At 46.8% G+C, this 23,450-nt stretch overlaps 1 protein-coding gene across 2 annotated transcripts in view; it reads right to left on the bottom strand.

The window, feature by feature from the left end:
• The window catches only part of cdon (cell adhesion associated, oncogene regulated), a 31,248-nt gene extending 8,436 nt beyond the window's left edge, over positions 1-22,812 (bottom strand). The window contains exons 1-12 of one of the 2 annotated variants that reach the window (XM_069668404.1): positions 22,428-22,812; positions 10,160-10,298; positions 8,677-8,955; positions 8,033-8,179; positions 7,764-7,907; positions 7,391-7,681; positions 7,039-7,308; positions 4,277-4,533; positions 3,649-3,823; positions 1,425-1,541; positions 589-792; positions 270-460 (exon numbers count right to left, since the gene is read on the bottom strand). In XM_069668404.1, the coding sequence (XP_069524505.1) occupies positions 270-460; positions 589-792; positions 1,425-1,541; positions 3,649-3,823; positions 4,277-4,533; positions 7,039-7,308; positions 7,391-7,681; positions 7,764-7,907; positions 8,033-8,179; positions 8,677-8,955; positions 10,160-10,232 (2,148 nt within the window). In that variant the 5' untranslated portion in view covers positions 10,233-10,298; positions 22,428-22,812. The remainder of the gene's footprint in view (positions 1-269; positions 461-588; positions 793-1,424; positions 1,542-3,648; positions 3,824-4,276; positions 4,534-7,038; positions 7,309-7,390; positions 7,682-7,763; positions 7,908-8,032; positions 8,180-8,676; positions 8,956-10,159; positions 10,299-22,427) is intronic. The other variant, XM_069668405.1, reaches the window with a different exon arrangement.
• Positions 22,813-23,450: the final 638 nt, after the last annotated feature.

Here is a 23,450-nt window from a genome sequence, read left to right as displayed (position 1 = left end):
ATAATCCCTCATTGCACAAGAAATTTGTTTGCAAACAACAACTACAAATATGTTTAGACAAAGTTGATGAGAGCCAGTTTGTGTCCGCCTTCTTTTTCTCTTCCAAACACGTTTGAATAAAATCTGACTGCTTGTGTTTCCTGCCCCTTCAGACTACTGTTTTAACCATACTGCTTACTTTCCAGAACAGTGCAGTATAATGTAAATGACAGAAATGATACCAAAAATAAGGCCTAAGTAAGAAAAGGATATAAAAACTTGGTCCTCACAGTACTCACAGTCCAGCGCAGCATGATCTGAGTGTCACTGATGGCGTCTGTGGACGAGATGTGCGGTCCGACCACAGGGCGGTCTGCCATACGCGGGCTGGCCGGAGGGACCTGGTACAGCTTGGAGGAAATGCTGTGAGGACTCTCGCCGTACATGTTCATGGCTACAACACGGAACTTGTATGTGGAGCCTGAGAGAGAAATATAATGTTTCAGTCACGTGAGACTCTAATTTCCCGTATGAGGGGAAGGATGAAGAGACTTTTATCTGTGCAGATGAATCCTGCCGAGCTTCACTGGACTGAAGAGAAAAACTCACCAGGCTCCAGATTGCGAACTTCCACAGACAGTTTGAGAGGCGAGATATTGTCCGCAGCCACGACCCACTCTGCGCTGCCCCTGCGTCTGTACTCCACACGGAAAGCTGTGATCGGAGACCCGCCATTGGCTCTCGGGATCCAGGTGACATACACCGAACTTTCAGTCGCCATGGAGATTGTGGGGCGATCTGGGGCCTCGGGTACTGCACCAGGAAGAAAAAGGGAATAATCTTAAGTCACGCAAATGTAACTGTGCATCCATTAAAAGACAAAGAGAACTGGCTGCATCCCATCCCATGTGAGTATGGAAGAAGTTCACAGAGACAGAATACACATCAGAGTGCAGCGGCATGCCGTGAGTAATATGTACTTACTGCCTGGGCTCTTAGCCACAGAGTTAGAGAGGGCAGGAGAGGGTAAGAGAGAGAGAAAGAGGGTTAGTGAAAAGACCAATGTGGTTTTAGCAAAGTTGGCCTGCTTGTAATGCGAGTAAAGCATGCACACACACACACACGCACGGATACACACATATTCAGATCTGACCCTGAAGCTGTGTGCAATCTCACAATTTTCTGCTTACAGCATCTCTCATCCAAAGAGTCATTACAGGGTGTCAACTATCCTCTCACTGTTTGCACTCAAAGGCAGACAGAAGCAAAGCAGACCACATCTAAACATGAAGCTCTGAGAACTGTTCAGCACAGTCCGGTCATGAACTCAGCAAAGAATATCTACACGACGGAAAGCACCGTAACCTCCCCAGAAACATCCCACAGTCATCGTCTGCTCAGTCCAGCAGCTGCAGCAGACGCACACCGCTCGTGTCGGCACTTACCTCTGTCGTGTATGACGACACCAAAGTGTGTGGTGGGGGTTTTGTCCTCTGGAGCTTTGGGTGCCATCGAGATGACGGGAGGCTTGGACGGATTCTTGTTGGAGGTGGTGCTCTTCTCTGAGGGAGGAGAAACAAAAACAAGGTCCATAAGGTCTCCAGGGCTATCAGTTCCACCAAACGCACACGCAACAGCTCCGGATGTTGGCTCTGAAATCTAAAATTTCTTCCTGGCTTCCGGAGTTGTTCGGGTTTTATCAGGGAGGGTTTCAGGTTTCCATTTGCAGCTCTGCTCTTACACTTAGCTGTGCTGTTGCCTGGTTGAGAGTGTGATGTGAATGTGTGTCCAATTTAACACTTTTCAGGAACAGAACAGGCACAAGAAATTGATTCTTAAACTAAGTGATTCTTACAGTCAGTAAAAAGAGAAGAAAAATATTTTTATTACTTATATTTCTTAACAAAGCTGCTCTTTTACTACAGCCATGTCTTTGTTTCTGGGTATTTAAAGAGGGGGCATTATGCTGTTTCACATTTTAAGACTTGTATATATAATGTCACAATGTTGGATGTTCAGACTAAACGTGGGTGAAGTTTCAGATCTGAAGGTAAAAGTATGTTGGAGTAATCTCCAGGCTTCTCAGCACGGTCTGCAGGCTGCTGTGAACGCCAGCTTTCACACTGTTTTTTCTACAGGCTGCACTTCGTGACGTCACGAGCTGGCCAATCAGAAGAAAGCAGGCTTGTAGGGGCGGGGTTTCTTAAAGGGACAGAGCTGACAAGAGTCGTTTCAGGCAGAGGCTGTTTGAGGGCCTGCACAGAGCACCAGTGTGAGAAAAAAATAGTTTTTTTAACTGTAAATTATGCAAAGCTACTCCACAGGTATCATAGAGTGAAATATGAAGCTTGAAATTAGCATAACACCCCCCTTTAAAGTTTTAATTAACATGCATTTTGTAGTGAGAGGTTAATGAGAGAGGCGCAGTAGGAGGAGGAGGAAGACTTGGAGGGAGCTCCACTTTATTACTTTTAATTTATGTTACTGTTTCATTACTGCTTCCTTATTTAATTATTTTTTTCTATTTTATGTCTATATTAAATATTTTACCCTTTTTAATCAGAGCGTCCCAGCATAAGTATTTAACACGATTGTACTTGTATAACCGGAGTGACAATAAACATCCTGAATCTTGAATCTAGAGTTTAAAGGTCGATTAGAAGAAGCATCACACAGTGTGTTTAATTTTGTCTCCTGTAAAATGCATGTTTTAATGAATAAATACAGATCTGAGGAGTAGTGAAATATTTCTTATGCAGCTGCACGTCTGAACATAAGCGCCTGGTTTTGGACTAGCTGGTATTTTCTGGAAGAACCACCATTGGGATATAATCATATCTGTGGGTTTGGTCAGTATTTTACATATTTCTGACCAGGGAACATTTTTCAACTCTTCTGTGGTGAAGCTTTTTGCAATTTGTTTTGGGAACGTTTGTGGTTGTTTTTATTTTTATTCGTCTCAAAAACATGGAAACTTGCTCACAGTGCTTCACCAGGACTGAGATACTGATCAGTTTATGATTGTTGTTAGGATTATTACTGGCAAAGCTGGGTGTAGCCATTTAAAGGACTAATCAATCCTCAGATGGAGTATAAGGCTGTATACAAAACATGTTTCACTGAGTCATTTATCCTCAGGGCATCTCTTTTCATCTTTTTGCAATTATATGTAATGAATCTTTCTCTGCTGGCTGGCTTGTTTGACTTTATTGTGCTTCCTTTTCCGTCCTCATATAGATCAACTCTGAAGGTACAAACACAAACACCACCCTCTAAAGTTGCAGCACATTTTCTTACAGTCCGAACTGAAAATGAAAAGTGGGTTACATGTTTTCTGTTCTCAGGAGACTGCTATTGATTCATGTGTCTTCTCTGATAAATATCTTCCTGAATGTCAGTAAAAAATCTTACGTCCAGATGCTTTTTAGCTCAGAGAAGCCGACACTGAATCCTGACATTTATTGTTGATGTTTTAGGCAGCTGAAAAGTTTCCTCTTCCTATTGCAGCTTTGTTGGAAAAAAAAAAACGTATGGTTGTGTCTTCCAGTGGCAAATTACTCCCAGGAATATTGCGAAAGCCACTAAACAGACTAATACACAAAGGCATCAAAGATACACTGCTAATAGGAGAGAGATATGTGACGTTAAGAGAAAGAAAGGTGGTCTCACCCTTCCCGGTGCGGAAGGTGAGCATGGCCGGCTGTCCCTCGCCTGCTGAGCTGCGAGCCACCATCAGCACCTCGTAGAGACTGGAGGACTCCAACTCTGACAGCCGGAGGGTCTTCTCACTGCCAGGGACACGGACTGTGTGCCAGTTCCCCACCACTGTTCCCATTTCATCGACCTGACACACACACAGACACAGACGGCCACACACACAGACAAATACAAACACATGAGTAAACATGACAGACAGAAAAACAGAATCATCTGTGGGTCTCTTCCTGAGTCTGAATAACAACAGAGAACGGCCTCAGAAACAATCCCTGTGAGATTTCTGTCACAGTTTCCGACTCCAGCGAAACCAAGTCCAGCTGCCAACCAAGTCTTAACTAATATCGCTGCAGTTTTATAGTCAGGCTGAGCCTGTTACCGAGGCAAACACAGGAAAATGACCGAGCTTTCCGTCAGTAAAGACCCTGGCCCTACGTTTTATATTTAATGAGGAGAATATATTTGCCCATTCACAGCTGGTTTAGAAAAAACACTTCAGGGAAAGGTCGTGTGTGTTGCGGTAACACTAAAATCTCTCTTTAAAACGATTGCAAGAAAGTGGCAGCTTGTATTTCTCCCTCACCTTACGATATTTGACAAAGTAGGCGTTGATTGGACTCCCTCCATCCCGCCCCGCCTTCCACTCCAGGTCGTACACGTCGGGCTTGTGAGTCTGAGGCGGGCTGATGATGATCGGCGCCTCTGGGGTCGGGCGGTCGCTGCTCCGATCAGCCGGCAGATTGCTCACCTCGCCTTCGTCCTCAGGCAGGAAGCGCTCGTGGCCCTCGTCGTTCTGCATGGGGTGCAGAGATGGTGAGGCAGTGGAGCCTGGCTGTGGATCTGTCAGGCACATAAACAGAGATAATTAGAATGAGACCGGGTGTGTAACAGTCAGATCTCCAGCTTTAAAGTAATGATGACTGAACTGTCGAGAAAACGTGCAAACCTTTTTGGTTGCTTTCTTAACTTAACCATTTTAGACTATAGACAGTTAAGTATATTGTAACATTTTTGCATCACAAGTTATGGTTACTTTTCTGCACTTCCTGCATAAGATAACTGTTTGCATTAGTCTTCTTTCATTGCTGATTTCTATCATAGTTCATGTGAATATTAAGAGGAAGAATGTGGTTCTAAGTTATGCAGAGTTTTGCACATCTGGAGAAAGCACGCTGTAATAAATGCTGAAGCAATGGCAACAATGATCCTCAGTCAGCAGCTAACAGAGGTGGCCCGACGTGTCAACAAGGGACATCCAGTGCTGGAAAGTTTTACATTTGGAACAAGCCTTTAAATCTACATAAAATAACAAGAAAAACCTGGTCCTCTGCTGCACCACATAATCATGCTTTGTTTGTTTTTTTCATTAAATCTGAGCCCCAGCCAGAGCAGTCCACCTGGGCAAATCCTGCAGGCTGGGAGCCTTATTACGGCTGACACCAGTTTGGCAGAGCCTGGGTGGAATTTTTCACAGACATTTGGAGGACACTGAGCTCAGCCATCGAGAGCAGGGACCGTTCCACTCTGAGCCACACCGCTGAGGTCAAAGAGCAGCCTGATTCAATATTAAAACCTACAGTTAAGGAGGTTAGCAGTGAGGTTTGCCACAGGGGCAAGACAGAGTCCAGGTTCGTGCTGTTTTGTGTGCGGCACTGGTTCACTTAAACAAACAGGCCCGGAGCTGGTAACACTAGACCTGATCCTGGGACTGCGGCCAGCTGCCGCACATTCCACACGCCAACCATTAAAATACCGGAGCGAATCAGAGCCCGGCAATACATCCAGTCCTACACACTCTCCTGCTCGTTTTCTCCCTCTGCCTCTGCACTACTCTGAGTCATAACCTAACCACAGCAGAGGCTCCTCCTCCGCCACACTGACACAGGAGGAGGCAATTAAGGCCACGGCGTCCTCACCACCCTGATGAAGAGGAGTGATATTTCATGAGTAAGCACCTGGACGGAGTTCGCTGCCAGGTCCTTCCAAGAAAAAGGTCAGTCTATTACAGAAGAACACCTGGGAGTCAATGTGAAGGGGAATTATGTAGGATTAAAGCAAGGACGAGAGTCTCCGTTTGGAAAGACAAAAACACTTTCTCGATTCCTGACAGGATGTCACAATAGCTCCTCCTGATGCGGGGAGGAGATGTGAGATGTGTCATGGTCAACAAAAATGTTTTTATCACAGTTGTTAAATTTCGTGGCTGTACCGGGGCAGCTAACTTTGTCACTCAGGAGCAGTTTGTGTGGATGGTAATGACAGAGAGGAAACAGCCAATCACATGACAGGATGAGGACACCACACCTCCTCTGTGGTACATCCCACTTAAAGGATGAAAGCAGCGAGTTGTCATGGCGATGGGAACAACGATACCAAACAGATTGCTCTCTGTGATGAATTACAACAGCACACATCAATGACACTGTTTACTTTGATTGCAAAGGGCATGCGATAAGCTGCTGTGGCTGGTACTGAAAAAAACCCCACAAACCCACCTCAGAGTGTTTACCTCTGCGAGCATATCCTGCTTATCAGCTGCATATTCTGCTTTTACGTATCAACAGAGTCTGCAGAGAAAGATATTAAATCTCATCCTTCTTCCTGTGAGAGGGGAACAAATGTTTTGCAGTGAACTCGTCTGATCCTGCGTGATTTGTACTCCCCATGTTCCTCATATAGTCGTATTAATCATCCCGCAGATAGAAGGGGCGAGCGGAGGAATGGGGCCATGGCGTAGAGTGTCTGGGGAAGGAGAAATGGGGAGGCTTTGGGGGGAGCACAGTGGAGGAGGGGGAGGGCTGTGATGTGTTAATAAATAAAAGGCAGTTGTGTATGATGTTGACAGCTGGGTGGTCTGGTCCTCGTCATAACCCTCCACGGCTACTCCTTACATTCCAGTGTCCGGGGGCTTATCCCCGACGGCGTGCACAAAGCTCACTCTCACGCTCAAGCTCAGTTCAAGGCTCAGGAGGAGGGCGGCCTTGGCTAAGCCTCTCCTACCAGCCCTCAGATAAACACACACACTCACACATTCACACTCAAAGAGCAAGGACTCCCTGCAGATACTGTATGTGCAGGCACACAGAGATCCCGCCTGCTAGGATGCCTTAACCCTTTGCAACACCTGCAAGACTTTCTGTAACAATGTACAATCATGTGGCATTTCTCAAGCGTCTCCCTTTTGTACCCGTGCACCTTTGAGCTCTGCAAGTCCTGCAGTGTCAGTGTACACACTCGTGATGTCAGGTTAGTCATGACCTGATAGTGGTACACAGTGGAGACAAGGTTCTGGACTGGGTTGAGATCACTCCATAATAAAGTTAGTTTAGGGGAAGTGAAACCTACCTGAGTGTGTCGTAAGCATCCCATATGACTGTGCCGAGCCGATGCCGTTGTCCAGCAGACACTGGAACACGCCCACATCCTGTGATGTCACGTCTGTGACAACAAGTGAGGATCCAGAGATCTGAAAGCGATGTGATGGAGCGATGGCTTCAGCGTTGAACAGCCAGGTGATGTTTGGGGAGGGGTTTCCTTTAGCCGAGCAGGTAAAACGAGCAGAGGAGCCAGGAGAGACGAGCTGGTCGGTCAGCCCCTCTGTGATCGATACAGGCTCTGTGGAGGAGAGACCATCTATTTAAGATCTGCTGCATACAGTCCCCATGACCCCCAACTCCCTTTCCTGTCTTCTTCTTACCGAGAACATTCACAGTATAGTTCGCGCTGGTCACAGTGCCCTGCTCGGTCTCAGCAGCACAGGTGTAACTTCCTTCATCGCTGCTCGTCACCGTCACAAAGGCCAGGTTGTTGTGCAGTTGTCTGTGAAAAGACCCCAGTGTGACCTCTTTACCGTTCTTAAACCATCTGGCTGCAGGTGCAGGACTGCCGGACACGATGCACTCCAGCGTCAGCGGCTGGGACTGCAGCACCGACACATTCACAGGGGAGGTGGGGTAAACTATCCGCACGGGAGAGGGCGAGTCTGAATCTGAATAAGAGAACAAAGTAAGTAGGTGATAACAGAAAAAGATGCTGAGATATAAAGTGGGATAAGATGCAATGAGGCTTACGTTTCACTGATAGCTTGGTACCATGAGACTGCATGACAGTCTCCCCAGTCACAGGGTTGAGTGCACCACATTTGTACATGCCCTGGTGCTGGGCTGACACAGAGATGATCTGGAGGTTTCCAGACGGAAGAACTAAATAGTCATCTGAGACGAGAAGGAAGCAGCAGAGTCAGACAGAGCTCAGACAACCTCCACAGTACCAAGATAATGTATGTGCTACACCCTCAGGAAGTGAACAAGGGTAAAATGAATGTTGATTTGAAACAAACCTGTTGACACTTCTATCCGCTCCCCTCGCGCTCTGAGTCGGGGCAGGGCTGGAGGCACGCTGTGCGGTAGAGGACACTCTATAAGAACAGTGCTGCCTTCCTGCACTGATAAAGACCGCCGTCGGCCATCTTCATATTCTGATATTTCTGCAGCGACAGAAAAAAAAGAGTCCGTTAGTTAAACTCACTTTCTGCACGTTCAACATGAGCCTAGTATCACAGTCACAAACGAATGCGAGCAGCGCTACTTGAGTTGTTTGTGTTGGATCACTGAGTTTGTTTATTGTTGCAGTAAGTGATTCTATTCATGCCTCATACAGTTCCAGATCAGGGTCGACCCCTTAGTGTAGCGTCCAACAGCCAGCAGCACCCCAGCAGGATCATAACAAACTGCACAGGAAGGCCCAAGGCTCATTAAGGATACCGGTCAAGAGGCATTTGGAAGGACGCCCGAGTAAAAACTCCTACTGCTTCCTTCCCGTCGGCCACTGAGCAGCAGGCAGCCGAGGACAGGCATTCTTTCTAAGTGTTCAACACTCACAAAATGGCCTTCCTCCTCTCAAGGCAGCTTCCTCTCTTTATTTACCCCGCGGCTTTGAAGTGAGCTCAAGTATGCACAGAGGGGTAATTCTCTGTATCCGTACCTGCTATAGCCACACGTGCGAGGCGGCTGGCGGTGGCCGGCCCATGGTCTAAGCGTGCCAAACACTGATAGACACCAGCATGGCCGGGCTTCAGGGAGGAGATGGTGAGGGAGCCCTCATTGAGCTCCACGCCGGGCAGGGTGTCCCGGTCAAGGGGACGGCCTCTGAAGCGCCAGGAAACGACGGCGGAGGGAGGGCTCACTAAGCAGCGAAGACGAGCAACAGAGCCTGGACTCTGGACCAGGGAGGCCGGCTCGGAGCGGAAAGAGGGATACTGAGCTGGGGAGGAGACAGAATCAGAGACACAGGTTAAGAAGTTGGAATCAGCAGATTTTTAGTCAGCACAAATTTCAATCTTTTTCCCTCAATCTACAGATGTACAATAGAGTTGACACATATCTCCTGGACACAAAAAGCATGGCTTTGAGGAGTAAGAATTAGGGATGCCCGATATTATCGGCACGTTATTGGTATTTGCAGATACGTCATTTTTCTGCCGATATTTTCCAAAACAACGCTCTAATTCTGCCTGAATGCTCGATGCCCTAAAAAAAGAAAAGAAAACAAATAAATCTGGAATTTTGTACATAACCTAAGTTCAAGTAGTTTTCTTGCCCAGTGAATGTGTACATTTTAAAAAGCACTGTATTAGGTTATTTCTGCATCTGCCAGAAGGCCGTTAAAATAAGAGTAAGCGTGATATCAATTCCACTACAAGGGAGACGTTGGAAAATATCTGCAAATCAGATATCGGCAAAAAATCCAATATCGTGCCTCCCTAGTAAGAATACTTTTTAAAGAGTGAATATAAGAGAACTGTTAGTGGACAGTTCTTGGGTTCTGAAAGGCATTTGAGTACAAATCCACAGCAAATCACAATATTTATCTAATATCAGTAAAAACATGTGGCTAAAGATTTTGATTGTGAAGCTTGTTTGTTTCCTGTTTCAGTTTGGCTTTCAGGAGGCACCCACCCTTGTTTTGTCTGCTCGCAGCTTCTTTATTATTCTAGTTTCTTTACGGGACAGACCTTTCCAAACAACGATTCAAACTAAAATTAGCATTAAATTGCAAACTCGTACTTTTAAGTGAATTGTTTGGCTGCTACAGGGCAGGGAAGTCCACAAAAGGCTGAAAAACGCCTCCAAATCCTTCCGCTTTTAGAAGACACAGAGTAATATTAGTAAGTATAAGAAAAGTTCGGTATTTCTGGCTCTTTAGCTGCTATAATTACCACGTCTGCACCAAATAATCTGTCTGCGGTTTGGTGCTGGGCAGGTAGCAAACATTGGGTTTTGCTAAAAACAGCTTCAGTGCTGCTGATAGAAACTGATGAGTGAAAGCTGCTTGGAGCTGCAGAGTCGGTGCATCTACGGGACACCAGATTACACCATCGTTTACTCCATAATTATTACAATAGTAACATTTTGTGGTTTCTGAGCCCTTTCATTTGTGTTTAGCAGAGAGAAGGAGAACAACTTACATGAGCAGCTGATGAGCAGAGACTGGCTGAGACACAGCACAGTGGACAGGAGGACCCTTAGGCCACTGTCCATGGTGCACTTTGACCCCTGCCAGCAGCCGTGTTGCCCAACACGCACGCCCTCGTCTGATCGGCAAACCTGCAACACACAGAGGAGGAAAAACACGTCAAACCAGAGCTCTGAAGGGAAACATGACAGCATCCGAGAGAGCAAAGGAACCGGTGACACAGAAGTAAACGACAAAACAAGCTGCAGGAGGATTTCAGGGGTGGGGAGAAAATCTATAAGGTTCCAAATGAATCCTGTATGACAATCCTTCTAATCTTCACGACACATCCTCTTTACACACTCCTTGATCTCCACCTCCCACCCTCACCCTCTCCTCACCCACTTCAGTGTCTCCACGGAGGCTGGAATGTCCAGCCTCTTCGCCCCCCTGCTCCTCTCTCCCACTGGGCCGCTGGGATCTCCTGCTAATGGAGTGGCTGTGGAGAGACTGTCCCCTCACTCTTAATATCACTCTCTTGTCACACTGTGTTGCTTCCTCATAGGTTCACTGTAGCCTGAAGTGCAGGCCCAGACACACTGGAGGGCACGTAATTAGGAGCATTCCTCTATCCTTTTCAACCCGACCCCTCTGACTGCGGCACCTCCTCCTCCTTTCTCTAAGAGTAATCCGGGCAGGCTTTGATCCCAGGTTCCTGGTTGGTAACCAGGGTTTGAGCCTGCGGCCACTGGGACAATGGCCGTCCAGCTGTGATATTCACACTGGCGCATCGGTGGCTCGCAGACGTTAGCGGAAGGGCCGACCGGGGCAGAAGGGTGGGTCAAATTAAAAGGATGATGTCTGGGTGGGATCGGTGAAGCTGAACAGGTTTCTAACTCAACCTCAACATTGTTTCATCTCGACGCTGGAGCAGGTCAATCTGTTTAACCTCCTCTCAAGGCGAGAGAATGACAAGTTGGTCCCGGCCGCTAACCGGGCAGCAAAACAACGCTGACTTTTTGGATGAATCTGTTGATTGTATGACCGAACCATAAAGACACAGATGCTTTATCCATTTACACATTCTCGCTCTCCGCATCCTTCTCTCTCTTTCTCTCAGAGGGCATCCCGAGAGGAGGAGGAGGAGGAGGAGAGAAGAGGCAGGAAATAATAAACTCTCTCAGCTTCTGGCTCACGCCCCCTTCTCACCCTGAGGTCAAAGGTCAGGGAAGAGCAGAGAGAGAGGGTGAACCAGCGGGTGTCTGGTGGCCCTGGACCAGCCCACAGAGGTCACCTCTGGCTCTCTCAGTTTCAACTGCTAACTGAGACACACACACACACACGTTCACTCATTTACACACATGACCAAATATTCCTCATAAACCGGGTGCTTAAAAAGAAACATAAAAACCCTCACGCTGCTTTCTCAGTAGTTCCAACTTCATTCTGACCGACTTGCAACAACAACAATCTGCAGTTCTGACTTCAGGATTGAACACACAACATTATGCACGTGCACGCTTTGCATTTCAGGCTGCAGTTTAAGTGTGAGCATGCTCATTCAGGCAGATCAAACCCACATCGTGCAGGCTAGCGTTTCTCCATCCCACGAGTTGCAACAGGCCCTGCACACTGCCCCCATGTCATCAGTGGAAACTATCTTTCTCCCTCTGCCGGAATAATGATATATAATTACAGTAATAACAACGGCTCTATGAAAATGCACAGTCAAGCGCAGGCACATTGGCTCACGGTGTGATGAGAAAGCCGATTCTGTAACTCCCTCTCTGTATCCACCTCTCTTTTGCCTTCTTACGCTAACCAGTGACTTCCTCTCAGTGGGCGTAGCAGTCGGGCACCGCAGCCCGGACTGGGTGCCGTTGTGTAAACACACATACAGCTTCGTATCTGGCCCATCAATCTGCCACAACAAGGAAACACAGGGGCATCATTCCAGCTTCTTATCTGTTTGGCTTTCCTCTGACATCCGCCACCATGAAGCCGCCTCAGTGGAGACAGACACTGCAAGGATATCTTGTATCCCCCATCACATCACAGAGAGACGTCCTGATGCTGGCAGCGCTGGCTGCATGGAAAGGCAAGTCCTGCTTCCTCCGGAGCAGACGCTGAGACAAAAGCTGGAGTGGCCCTTTGACAAAAGGGGAAGTCCCTGTCAAATGAAGTCTGATCACCTTCTCCGCTGGTCTTGTGTTGATCTGCAGCCAGCCGTCTCCCTCACTCCTCTGCTCTCCTTCTCAAAACTCCAGACTATACCCCTAAAAGTGTGTTCCAGATTTCCTCTTCCTATCCCAAATCTGATCTTGTGTTACTCTCTGTTTTTGCACTTATGTCGTAGATGCGTGGCCAATCTCAAGGCGGGATGGACGGCTATAAATTGAAGAGACATCCTGCGTAGAAAACAGACGCTGCCGTTGAAAGCTGATATACAGACACAGGGACAGTTTATGAAAATAAATGAGCTTAGTGTCAGCGAGTTCAAGTGGAAAAGTTCCTGTTTTCTGGGTGTGGGGGTGACCCATGTATGTTTGGAAAATGTTTGACTGACACCTGGCTTAAGTGTGTAAAGCACAGCAGTCTTCTCAGACGCTGTGTTCCTACTTCATCTTTGTAACTCTGTTTTTTTGTTTGTATCTTTTGGATTTTATCTGTCAGGTTCCCTTCCAGAGGAATCCAGATTTACTGTGTTAAGGCAGCACTTTCATTTATCCATCTAGGGAGTGATACATAACTCAGACACAGGAATAGCACTATATATCCTCGAGTAGGACAAGAGGGATCCCTGGTGATGACACAGGAGAAAATAAACACACTGACAGGCCGCCCTCAGGGAAGGGAAAGGGGTTTGAGTTCTTGGGGGGGTTAGCACCTGCACTTCTTTTTGGCCTCCGCTCCGCAGGAACTACTTAAAGCCCCATCTGCCCGCATGTGGGGCTGGCCCATATCCCTGTCATATTGGGTAAACAGGGACAAAAGCAACGCGGCGGAGCATCAAAGACCTGGAGGGCAGAGGAGGAACAGGTCACAACTGGTGCTGCTGACTGAGGCCTCCCGCTTCACAAGGCTGCACAGCTGAATAAAAGCCAGCAGCAGACATCACGAAGCAGCTCCTACGCCGACTCGATATCATGAGCTCTGACTCAATACCACAGTGATACAAATCCAATAAATCAGAGAGGTTTATCTTCAAAAAGAGAGAATTGTAACAAATGTCTGGAAGCGATGAGGCTCAGAGTTAGAGATAAAGACGTTAAGGGTGAGCGAGCAGTGGAGTGTGAGAGAAAGAGCAAGTCTTTTCTGCTATGATGGTCTAATCTGACCTGTGCACTGAAGCTGATTCACATGCTATACCCCAAACCTGTCTGCACTCGCCCCACATCTCACAGACAGAGGATCTGCAGCACACACATTCCTCAGCTCCACACACACACACACAGAAAGAGAGAGCGACGGACACAGAGAAAGACACATACACACACACACAGGAGATGGGAGATAAATTCAAAACAAGAAGATGAGAGGCAACGAGGGGAAAAGCATGTGAGAGAAAATAGAAAGCGGAGCTCTCTGGGAGAAGAGAAAGAGGAGACGGGGGGAGAAAGAGGTGAAACATTCACTGGGAGGTGAAAAGTTGCCAAGCTGCGACTCATTTCTCCTCCCTCTTTATTTGGCTGGAAGATAGAGACGCGCAGATAATGGCTGAGCGCGCATCCACCACTGCCAAAACTGACTGATGATTCAGCCTGACTACATTCAGCTCGACCCAGAACTCTTGGGAAGAGCCTCCCGAGAGAGAAGAGACTCTAGGGGACCATTATGGGCTTCTTCTATTGGTCTCGGTGAGCCCACTGAGGCAGCCCGGGGCCACAGAGGAAACTAATGAGTGGAAACACTGGGCCTCTGGTATGGACTAACTCTGTCTGATTAAAGACTGAGAAGTTATTAAAAGTGGGACAGACTCAGAAAGAGGGGGAGCGAAAGAAAGCGAGGGAACGAATAAAAAGAATGAGAGACATGATTAGGAATCAAATCAGGGAATTAGGAAGGGAAAGAAGAGTTTTACACTGAGACGTAAGGACAAAACATGTTCAGGGAGTTTGGTCGATCAATAAGAGAAAATGGCTGCCCTCGTCTGAACCTGCAGAAAGCCACTGCCTCAATAAATCACTTAAACTAAGTGAGACTGCGAACGACAGATGAGAAACATCTTCAAGGACAGTCTGCGACTCACACACACACTGCGCTGTCTCTCTGCGTGTGCGTCAGCAGGAGGACTGAGCCTAAGCAATCCGGGAGGTGCAGGGTGACGGCGGGGCCAAGCGGGTCCCAGAACCCAGAGACGCCACAGCCCTGACGACACGGCCGTGCTGTGGGATCAGACGAGAGGAGGAATGAAAGGAGAGGCCCCCGGGGATCAGACAGTCACATCCCACAAAGCCCTGTTTACCAAGGACACACATCCCCCCCCCCTCCCTTCACCTCCTCCCCCCCAATATCTCCCTTCACCAAAGCCCGACCCTCCCAAAGTGCCAGGGCCGGGACCTGGGAGACAGCGCTAATTCTGCCCCCAGGCTGGTTGGCCGAGGACACAAACAGAGAGCTGAGAAGGGGAGAGGAGGAGGGAGGGAGAGAGATTGAGACAGAGGGGAGAGAGAGTGGGGACTGAATGGTACAGTATGTAAGACCCATCTTAATTGGAGATTGTTCTGCAATGTCTTGTTTTCCTGGGAATCTGCGAGGGGGAGGGACAGGAGGGAAGGGAGGTACGGCTGTTTCCCAAGGTCCTGAACAGCGGGATTAACCACAGGGGCGAAACTCAATAGCGGCCTCGGACACTGGAAACAGATCCCCGGGTATCGCCACCATACAAGGCCACCTCGAGACCTTTTGCAAAGCGCATGTAACTAACAACCCTTCCCCATTGTCGGAGCTCTCTGGGCCCTTCCGGCTGATTTCACAGGCCTTTCAGCCCACAGGGGAACGTCTGCTCAGACGTTAAAGGTAATTCTGATGGAAAGGAGGAATGCACAAGAGGGCCGTCTTGCCCTCAGGGTGCGTTATAACACTGATCTCCAACATGTGCCAAGAGTCTGATTCATCACGCCAGCCGAGAGGGGAGCTGGGATTGTGCAGCCGTGGCACCGAGGCAGAAGAGGCCACAGATTCACATTCCTCGATATCAGCTTTGATTAGAGGGGTGATGGGAAAACAGGTTGATGCAGCAGAGGAGAAGAAGTTTGCCACGTCTTGAAAAATGTCCACTTTCTCCGAGGGAGTCAAAGCCCTATCTGTGTTTTAAATGCTGCTGTGTGGGCTGTGAACTCTGGGCATGCAGTGATCCGATCCAGCTGTCCCCACCCCACGCTCCCCTCGGTTCAGCCTCTCATCCCTCCTCGGCTCTCCTGGATTCCATCACTGCCTGCGTCTCTACGGCAACAAGCGGTGAAGACGCAGACAACAGTTTCTGTTCAGTCTCCTCCTGATAGGTCCCTGGCTGCCGACCAAGAGTACTCTCAAACTGAAACATATATTAAATAATGTAATTTCAAACATGTACAACATAAACAGAAGGCCCGGGTGTCTGAACAGAGGCTGCAAAGAAACTCATTTTTTCAGTGTTTAAAACGAGAGAAGTATAACTCAGTTCGGTTGCATTAAGTGTGTTTGCTTTTGCCTTTGTTTGTCATTCGAGAGGCGTGAGAAAGAAAGTACACACTGAGTATTTTCATTTCTCATAATGATAGATTGACTTGTAACGGAGCGATGGCCGTGTATTACCAGGGGGCTGGATTTACAAGACAGGGAGCTTTGCTTCCACAGCCAGCCAGCAGAACAAAAACAAACACATGTAAAATGGTTAAAATATAATTAGTCTTCTTCACCAATTCCACAAATCTCTCGCAGAAACCCAAACAAACAAACCGGCTCCCTTGTACGAACAAGTTTGAGGACCCAAAGATAAATACACAGCCCCAAACAGAGTGTGTAAAAGCTTTATTTAGTTTGTCTAAATGTTTATCCGTCTCGCCTTGTAACACTCCACGCTTGTTGTGCGGCGATCGAGTGATCACAAAACAAACTCGGTGGTGATACATCAACACACAGAACATCTGAGTTTCCACTTCTGGCTCTCGGTCAAATCTTTAAAACCTCTGCGGCATATTTCGGGTCTAGGCTGCTCGCTGCTGCAGCGTTTGAGGTGAGAAAAGCTTCTGGCACATGACGTAGCGCTCTGATGGCGCCAAGACAAACACGACCTCATGACAACAGCAAAACATACAGGAACCATAGCGCATGCTAACTGCTAACAGCTAACAGCATACTGTGTGCAGGTTTGTGTGCATTTGCTACTGTGTGAGAGCACCACCAAGACATGACAGTGATTTATTTTACTTGATTAACCAGAGATGTGTTTGCTAAGTGTCTGCAACAATCTCATTCACTGAACAATGCAGAAGGCCGGACCGACCACATGTTTTATCCCTCTGACTCACATTCCTGCACTCACTTTGAATATCTCGTATAAATTAAGGGTTGCGATGCTTCCTAAGGGGCTTCATCTGGGAACAGGGAAGGCCCAAAATGGCACCCGCAACCACAGGCCCAGAGGCAGGCAAGCAGCAGAACCCGCACGGCCTCACACTCTGATCTGGGAGAAAAACAGCCCTTCAAACAAGTAGCCTGTTTGTCAGCCGGAGGGGAGTGCCAGCCACTAGTTTTGCCTTAATATAGTCTTGCTGATCCTTGTGCTGGCTTTTCAACAGCACACACATTCTGGTTCGCAGAAAACCCATGTCAGATGTGACTTATTGGTTCAACATTTGAAATAGAAAGCTGCGGTCGCTCACAGTTTCAAGAAGAAGAAAAAAGCCTAACTCTTGGGGCCCGCGCTGAGGCGACGCTCTAAGTCAGGCATATTTAGTAGGGTCAGTTTCAGGAAGGGAAAAAGAAATGAATCTTGCAAACAGGAAGACGCTGAGGATGCAAAAAAAAAAAAAATCCCCTTGAATGCTCTGAAATACTTTGCTCTGCGAGCTGTCAGCAAGGGTTCGGTTCAGAAGTTCACTCCCTGAAATCTTCCCCAGGGCTGAGGAATCATTAGAAAACTACAGCAGACAAGGCAGTGGAACAATGGGTCTCATCGCGGATTCGCCTGACAATTATGAGAAAAAATTGTTGTTTTTGGCGAGAGGAGAATATTGTGTAAAATGCCACGTCGGACCCTCCTGGGGAACTTAATGTTCTCTCTCATAAATGTGGTGTTCTGCATCATGTTAAGGGGGTATATTTTATAGCTACACGGGCCAAAAAGCACTCCCTCCGATGATTATGAGCACGTTATAAAAGGTTAAAAAAGACTCACAACTAGCAGCCTTTCAGAGTCTTTTGGTGTTTTAATCAAGTCTGCCGGCTATGTTTAAGATTTGATCCAGACCCCGTTGACGTGATTCTTTTCTCCAGTAAAAGTCACGGTCCCTATCAAAGTGTGCGGCACACAAACTGCTTTTAAACATCTGCTGTTTGAGTATTTTCATTAACGGTACCGCCGGCACAGTGTGCTTCTCCTCAAAGCGCTGTGTGTGGTATCGGTTTACATTCCCTTATCATATTGAGAACACAGACATATATATTTAGCCGAGGCCTGGATTTCCATTACATTAGCAGAAAACAAACCATCTTCAGAGAAGAAGCAGACCTCCTCGCCCCGCGTATCTCCAGCCTGCACGCTTTGGTCCCGCTGCATTTCGGTGGCTGGCTGAACATCTGTTTCTGCTGCTCCAAAAACTGTTTGTTTGTCTTAACAATTACGCCCTGATGTTTCTCATTTCATTTCTTAAATCTCTCGAAAGTCATTATCCAGTTTCAGGTCCTTCAAGGTTCTGGATTTTTGGAAACTCAATCCGACCATCTGTTGAAAGCTGCCGTACACGCCGGGCTACAGTCGGCTCACCTCTGACATTTCCGAGGAGTTGTAGCGGAGGAAGCATGCGGCCTATCTGTAACCTGCTGGAGTAACATGCTTGCATAGTAAAGCGAGTCAGCGCCGGGCTGTTTGGATCATCTGTCAGAGGAGGGGGGACGCGGAAGGAGCGGGGAGGGGGTCCCACTGGGGAAACATGTGCGTTGTGTAGTTAAAATAATGACAGTGTGAGCTCAGAGCAGATAAGAAGTGCTGCTAATGACAGCTTCATGTAAACACAAGTGACACCTTCAGCTACTGCCTTCACGGCTACTTCAACATGGCTTCAATTTATCCAACTCCTCTCACAGCTTCCCCTAGAATAAATTAAGGAGGGAAGCGCAGGGTGGAAAGTGAAAGTCTTTTTGTGTTGGCGCTGCAGCTGCAGGATGCACTCACCAACCCAGCAGTCACAAGAACTCAAACTCAGTCTCTGACCTGCCCATCTTTCCCATCGACCCCCTGCTCGTGGCTGCTGGGTGTTGTCAATCAGCACCCCCGGGCTCCTTGAACATGGGGGCTCTTTGGCATGCTGCCCGAAACTCCCCTCTGTCCATCTAATGAGGCCTGAGCTCTGGGTCTGTCCTTGACAAATGGAAGCTGAAGCCTGCAGAGTTAAGGGCAGAATAAAAACGCTGCAGTATGACTCAATCCCTGAGCAATGAGAGCGAGAGGAGAGCTGTGAGTGTCAGGAGGTCAAAACAAGCCAGGTTTTAGTTTGGGAATAGATTCGAGGAGGGTCAAACGTCAACCAAACAACAGTCCACTAAATTCTACTTTATTAATCTAAGACGCTGAAATGGATTAGCCAGCAGAGATTTAAGACTTAATTTCATCTGTCAAAATATTGAGATGACGATGACAAATAAGGTGGCGGCTACAATTTATTTTCTGCTTTATACATTTTTCCTCGCCAAAGGTTGATCGCTGGAGCAATAAAACGATAGATCACAGAGGTATCAAGCACACCACATTTTGATTTAGGTTTTTTAATTCACTTCTATTCGCTTTGGGCCCAGTCTGAGGTTTGCTGCCAGATTGCGGGGCCTAGATAACGGGACGGTGTGGGAAAAATATATTAAAGCTGCAGACACACCCTCTCACCTACAAGAGACATCAATTCAACCACTGAAATCCTGTCACAGCCTTCAGTCTGCTCTGTAAATAAACTAAAAAAGGGAGAAGTGCCAACAAAAGTAATGTTTTTAAATTGCAGATTTTGTTTGCGCAAGAGTCCAAAACGTTGCGCATTTTGATTTTAATCAAAGACACGGAGGAAATATCTGTAGGACCTAAAAGTTTCTTCATTTTGAGGCTGAAATTAAAGGATTTTCACGCCGACACGACCTCACTTCCTGGTTTTACCTTTACTATGACCTCATCAATGCCATGTTCCATCAGCTGCTACTATTCAGCAATCATTTGTCACTGTTGGAGCGTACGTGGTCGTGCGATTATTATACTGCATCAGAAAAATCAAGAGAGCCATTATGAGAGCAGGGCTGCTATCATTACACATGCTTACATTCAAATTGCCCACTTAACATAGTTCTCCTACAGCAACATGTGTTTATCATTAGCCTGCACCCTAATGGCTCTAACATTATTCGAGCTCGCTTAATGGCATAGTTGTGCTTTGTTCGGGTCCGGCTGATAAGAGCCGGGCCACTAATGGTTTATTAATTTCCTTACGAGACCCAAAAACAGGCTGTGAGAAGAAACTAAGTGACTGTGAGGCTCTGCTGTTGTCTGATTCATTCACACAGATAAGCACCCACATGGGCAGTCACTAAAAATACTCTGCAGGCCCTTTTTGGTAACGTAGCTTGGATTCCTTTGGTCTATTTTGTTGTTCAAAAGAGTAATGTTTTTATTCATACATGTTGCCATACTTAAATATTTCCAGCAGGAAAAGGACGACAGCTGGCTGACCAGAATGTAACGTAAAGCACTATTTTTCTGTGGGAATTCATAGAGAGAATAAAGTTAAAATGTGGCCGGTAGAAGGAAAGTCAACACAGAAAATAAATACGCCACGTAGCCTAACTGAAATAAAACATGTAGAACAGACTCAGCGTCAGTACCTGAGGAAGGATTTCTCCTTTAAAGCGAACGCCGTCAGTGTCCGGACCTGAACACAAAGAGCAAATCTCTCTCTGCTTGTGTCAAAAGCTCGCCCAATATTGGGAGCACTGAAAGGACCTGAAAGGCATCGGAAGTGTCTTCTTGTCCCCCGCCGACGCAACAATGCACGAGCAACTGTTTGAACTTGAAAGTGTTTTATCTGAGAGCAGCCATGTGTGTCCCTCTGACTGGATGTCATGCATTGGAGACGGATTGGAGACTTTGTTCTTGATAACTTTTAAGTGTTCAGTTTTCTGAGGGTTGCCCCTATGTAACAAAAGTCGCTGCGAGGCTCTGATGATAGGGGTGAAGAGCAGACGGAGGAAATTACTTGAGGAACTTGTCTCTGCAGCGGCATCATTACTATCACTTTTGAGAGACTCCAGCAAAACTCTCACTGAGAGTATTTACAATCCTGAACATTTGTAATACCTCTTACATATCTAGTTGTGCAGTGTAACACTTTTAGCAAAACAGTACAAAATTTAAATAAAATACAACTGCAATAATGTGGATTTATGTTTAAAATCCCCCCAATAAAGTCTGACACAGAAACCAGAGAGATTTTGATTTGTCATCCTCAAAGTTCCTGAAGTGCAGCGGTGCAGATCACAACACAGCAAGACCTGAGTAAGATAAGCTCATGCACACACTTGCACACTCGCTCTTGATCTGTTAGTGAGAACTTTTATTTACAAATCAAACATTTCCTCCTTTCTTTAGATCTCACACAGAAAGAAGAGAAGCAAAAATGTTTGAAATATATGAATAAAACAAAAGCTGTTTAGGATCTTGATCTGACTGTGTTTCCACATCTGCGACTTTACTCTTTAGAGTTTGTAAAGTTTCCCCTCGGCCTCTTCTGTCGTGTTTTTATCACATGCATAAGTAAACTTTGGACTTTTTTAAAATCAGTAGAAAGCACGTTCCCAATCACTACAATCACACCTTCATTCAAGCAGGCACAGTTGCTTTTTGTGCTTTTCACGGTAATCTGTGCACTTGCCAAATTCAAGAGCTAACATGGATTTACCAAACCAACATTTATGACAGCCCTCAGGGGATTTATCTAAAACAATAAGGGCTCTCTGTTTTTGGAGCGAGAGAGGGGAAAACACAGTTTCAAATATTAGTTTAAGCTACCATGTTTCTGCACAGTGGTAACTGTGGCAGAAAGTTGGCCCCTAAAGCGGATCCATAATAAAAGTACAACTTTAGCACAAAGTAATGTTTCACGTTTGCCCCCGTCCATTTTCACCTTTTATGACTGTGACACCAGTGTGCCAAAGGAGGGACATATTTGCCTTTTCTAAAAATGTTCTTTCATCTTAAAAGTAGAAATGCAGGCCGCAGGCCATCTGTTTCCAACTGGGATGTTCAGTGTGCTGCCTTCAAGAGCTGTTTACCAAACAAATATTTATGCCTTTTTGTGTGTCTCCTTCACCTCAGAAACAACAGAGCTGAGCTGTGGCAGAATGCATGAAGATAACAGATAACAGCAGAATAATAATGGTGCTAATCTGAAGGCTTTGGGCTGCGTTTTAGACAAATACAGAGCATGGTGTCAAACAAAAATGCTGCTAAGTCTTATGTGTGGGTTTCCTTTTCTGTCTGCAAATAATCCAGCTATGATCTTAGCTAGATGTAGCCACAAGTCAGCAAACTAAATCCCATTTTATTCTGAAACTTCATACAAACTTATCCAATGGAAAAATCAAAGTGTTGTCACTGTATTCAGGTACTCATGGATGTTAGGGGTGAAATGTAACGTATGACAATGACTATTTATACTCAGAGTATCTAATCTGCATGCGAATATAATTCAAGCCAATAATGTGGAAAGTTAATTCATGTATATACACACATAATATTAATGTGTGTACACGGGCGCCCCCGTTTAGCAGCCCTCCACACAGACGGAGTGTAGTCTGCTCTCCTGCCGCTGCTCTCCACTTTCACCACAACACAAAGTTAAGAAAACACGCTAATGTTGTATAAAGGAAACTGATTCAACCGGCAACGCGGAGCTCTCGGCTTCTTTGAACGTCACTTTTTCTTTTATTATTTCCACAGAAGCCCAGCTGGCCTGGTGCTCACACCGAAGCCTCCCAAACCCCGCTCCCAGCCAACCAGCCAGCCAGCCGGGACTCCCCTCTGCCTCCCCTCCGTCACTCCTTACCTCTACTGCAGGAGGGCAAAAGCTGCGAGCCGTCGGGTGAATCAGCAGCAAAACGCATTCTTCTGGAAGCAAATCCGTACGGGGCCCTCCATTAGACCCGGGCTCAAAGTGCGAGGCGACGGGAGGAACATGAAACAGCCGGAGGTGAAGGGGGAAAGAGAGTTTTCAGACCCGACCAGCAGCGCAGACTTCGGGGCCAAGGTGCGACAACTCCCCCTGGTCTGAACTCGAGCGGAGGTGGTGGAAGTTTTCTCCCGGGAAGTTTTCAGTCCGCGTGTTTGTAGACAAGCGTTACGTCCCGGCTCGGTGCTCTCACACACTCTTTCTGTGTCAGTCTACCCCGTTATTGTAACTTCTCGCTCTCCGTCTGTGCGCGCTGCCTCCTCCACACACGCATCTTTGAAGCCAGTGTCGAATTGCTCAGCAAATCATGGCAGCGGCGGAGCTGGTCGTCAAACCAGGAATGTCCCAGCCCCACAGCTCAATACGGCTCCTGGAGAGGGGAGGGAGAGAGAGGGGAGGAGGGGGGTGTTACCCGTATAGACTGTGCATTAACAAGTTTTACAATCTAACGAGGGAAAAAAAACTTCCTCCTTTATCCACTGCGCAGACTCACCTGTGGGACGAATCAGGATGTAAAGGTAAGCCCACCTGAACACGCTCTTCTCTTTGTTTAATGCTAACCTGATAATACACATTTAAATCACAGGTAGGAGTCCAATGATGCTTAGTCAATCAATGCTTTTTATATCCAAAATAGTGTTTTTGCTCGTTATCTTTTAAGTTTTAGTTTTATATTAAATGACTAGATTGCACTAAATCAGGGGGGACATGCCAGAGCTCGCACCTTTTGTTACTAAAACAAACATAAAAACCTTCTACTATCCCCACATAGCAGTTTTTTGTTTCAATCTTACTGCACACTCTATTTACAAGGACTATCTGTCTTTAACAAGAGCGTCATAAAAACAGTCCACAGAAGTTTCTATTAAAATACTTCAGACAAGATAAGAAAGAAGCTTC

The sequence above is a fragment of the Semicossyphus pulcher genome, unplaced genomic scaffold, assembly GCF_022749685.1.
Source record: "Semicossyphus pulcher isolate SPU_LCO1_2020_fin unplaced genomic scaffold, fSemPul1.0.p SCAF_19, whole genome shotgun sequence".
NCBI lineage: Eukaryota > Metazoa > Chordata > Actinopteri > Labriformes > Labridae > Semicossyphus > Semicossyphus pulcher.
Note: the sequence above shows the minus strand (reverse complement) of the source record. Positions and strands in the feature narration are given on the sequence as shown.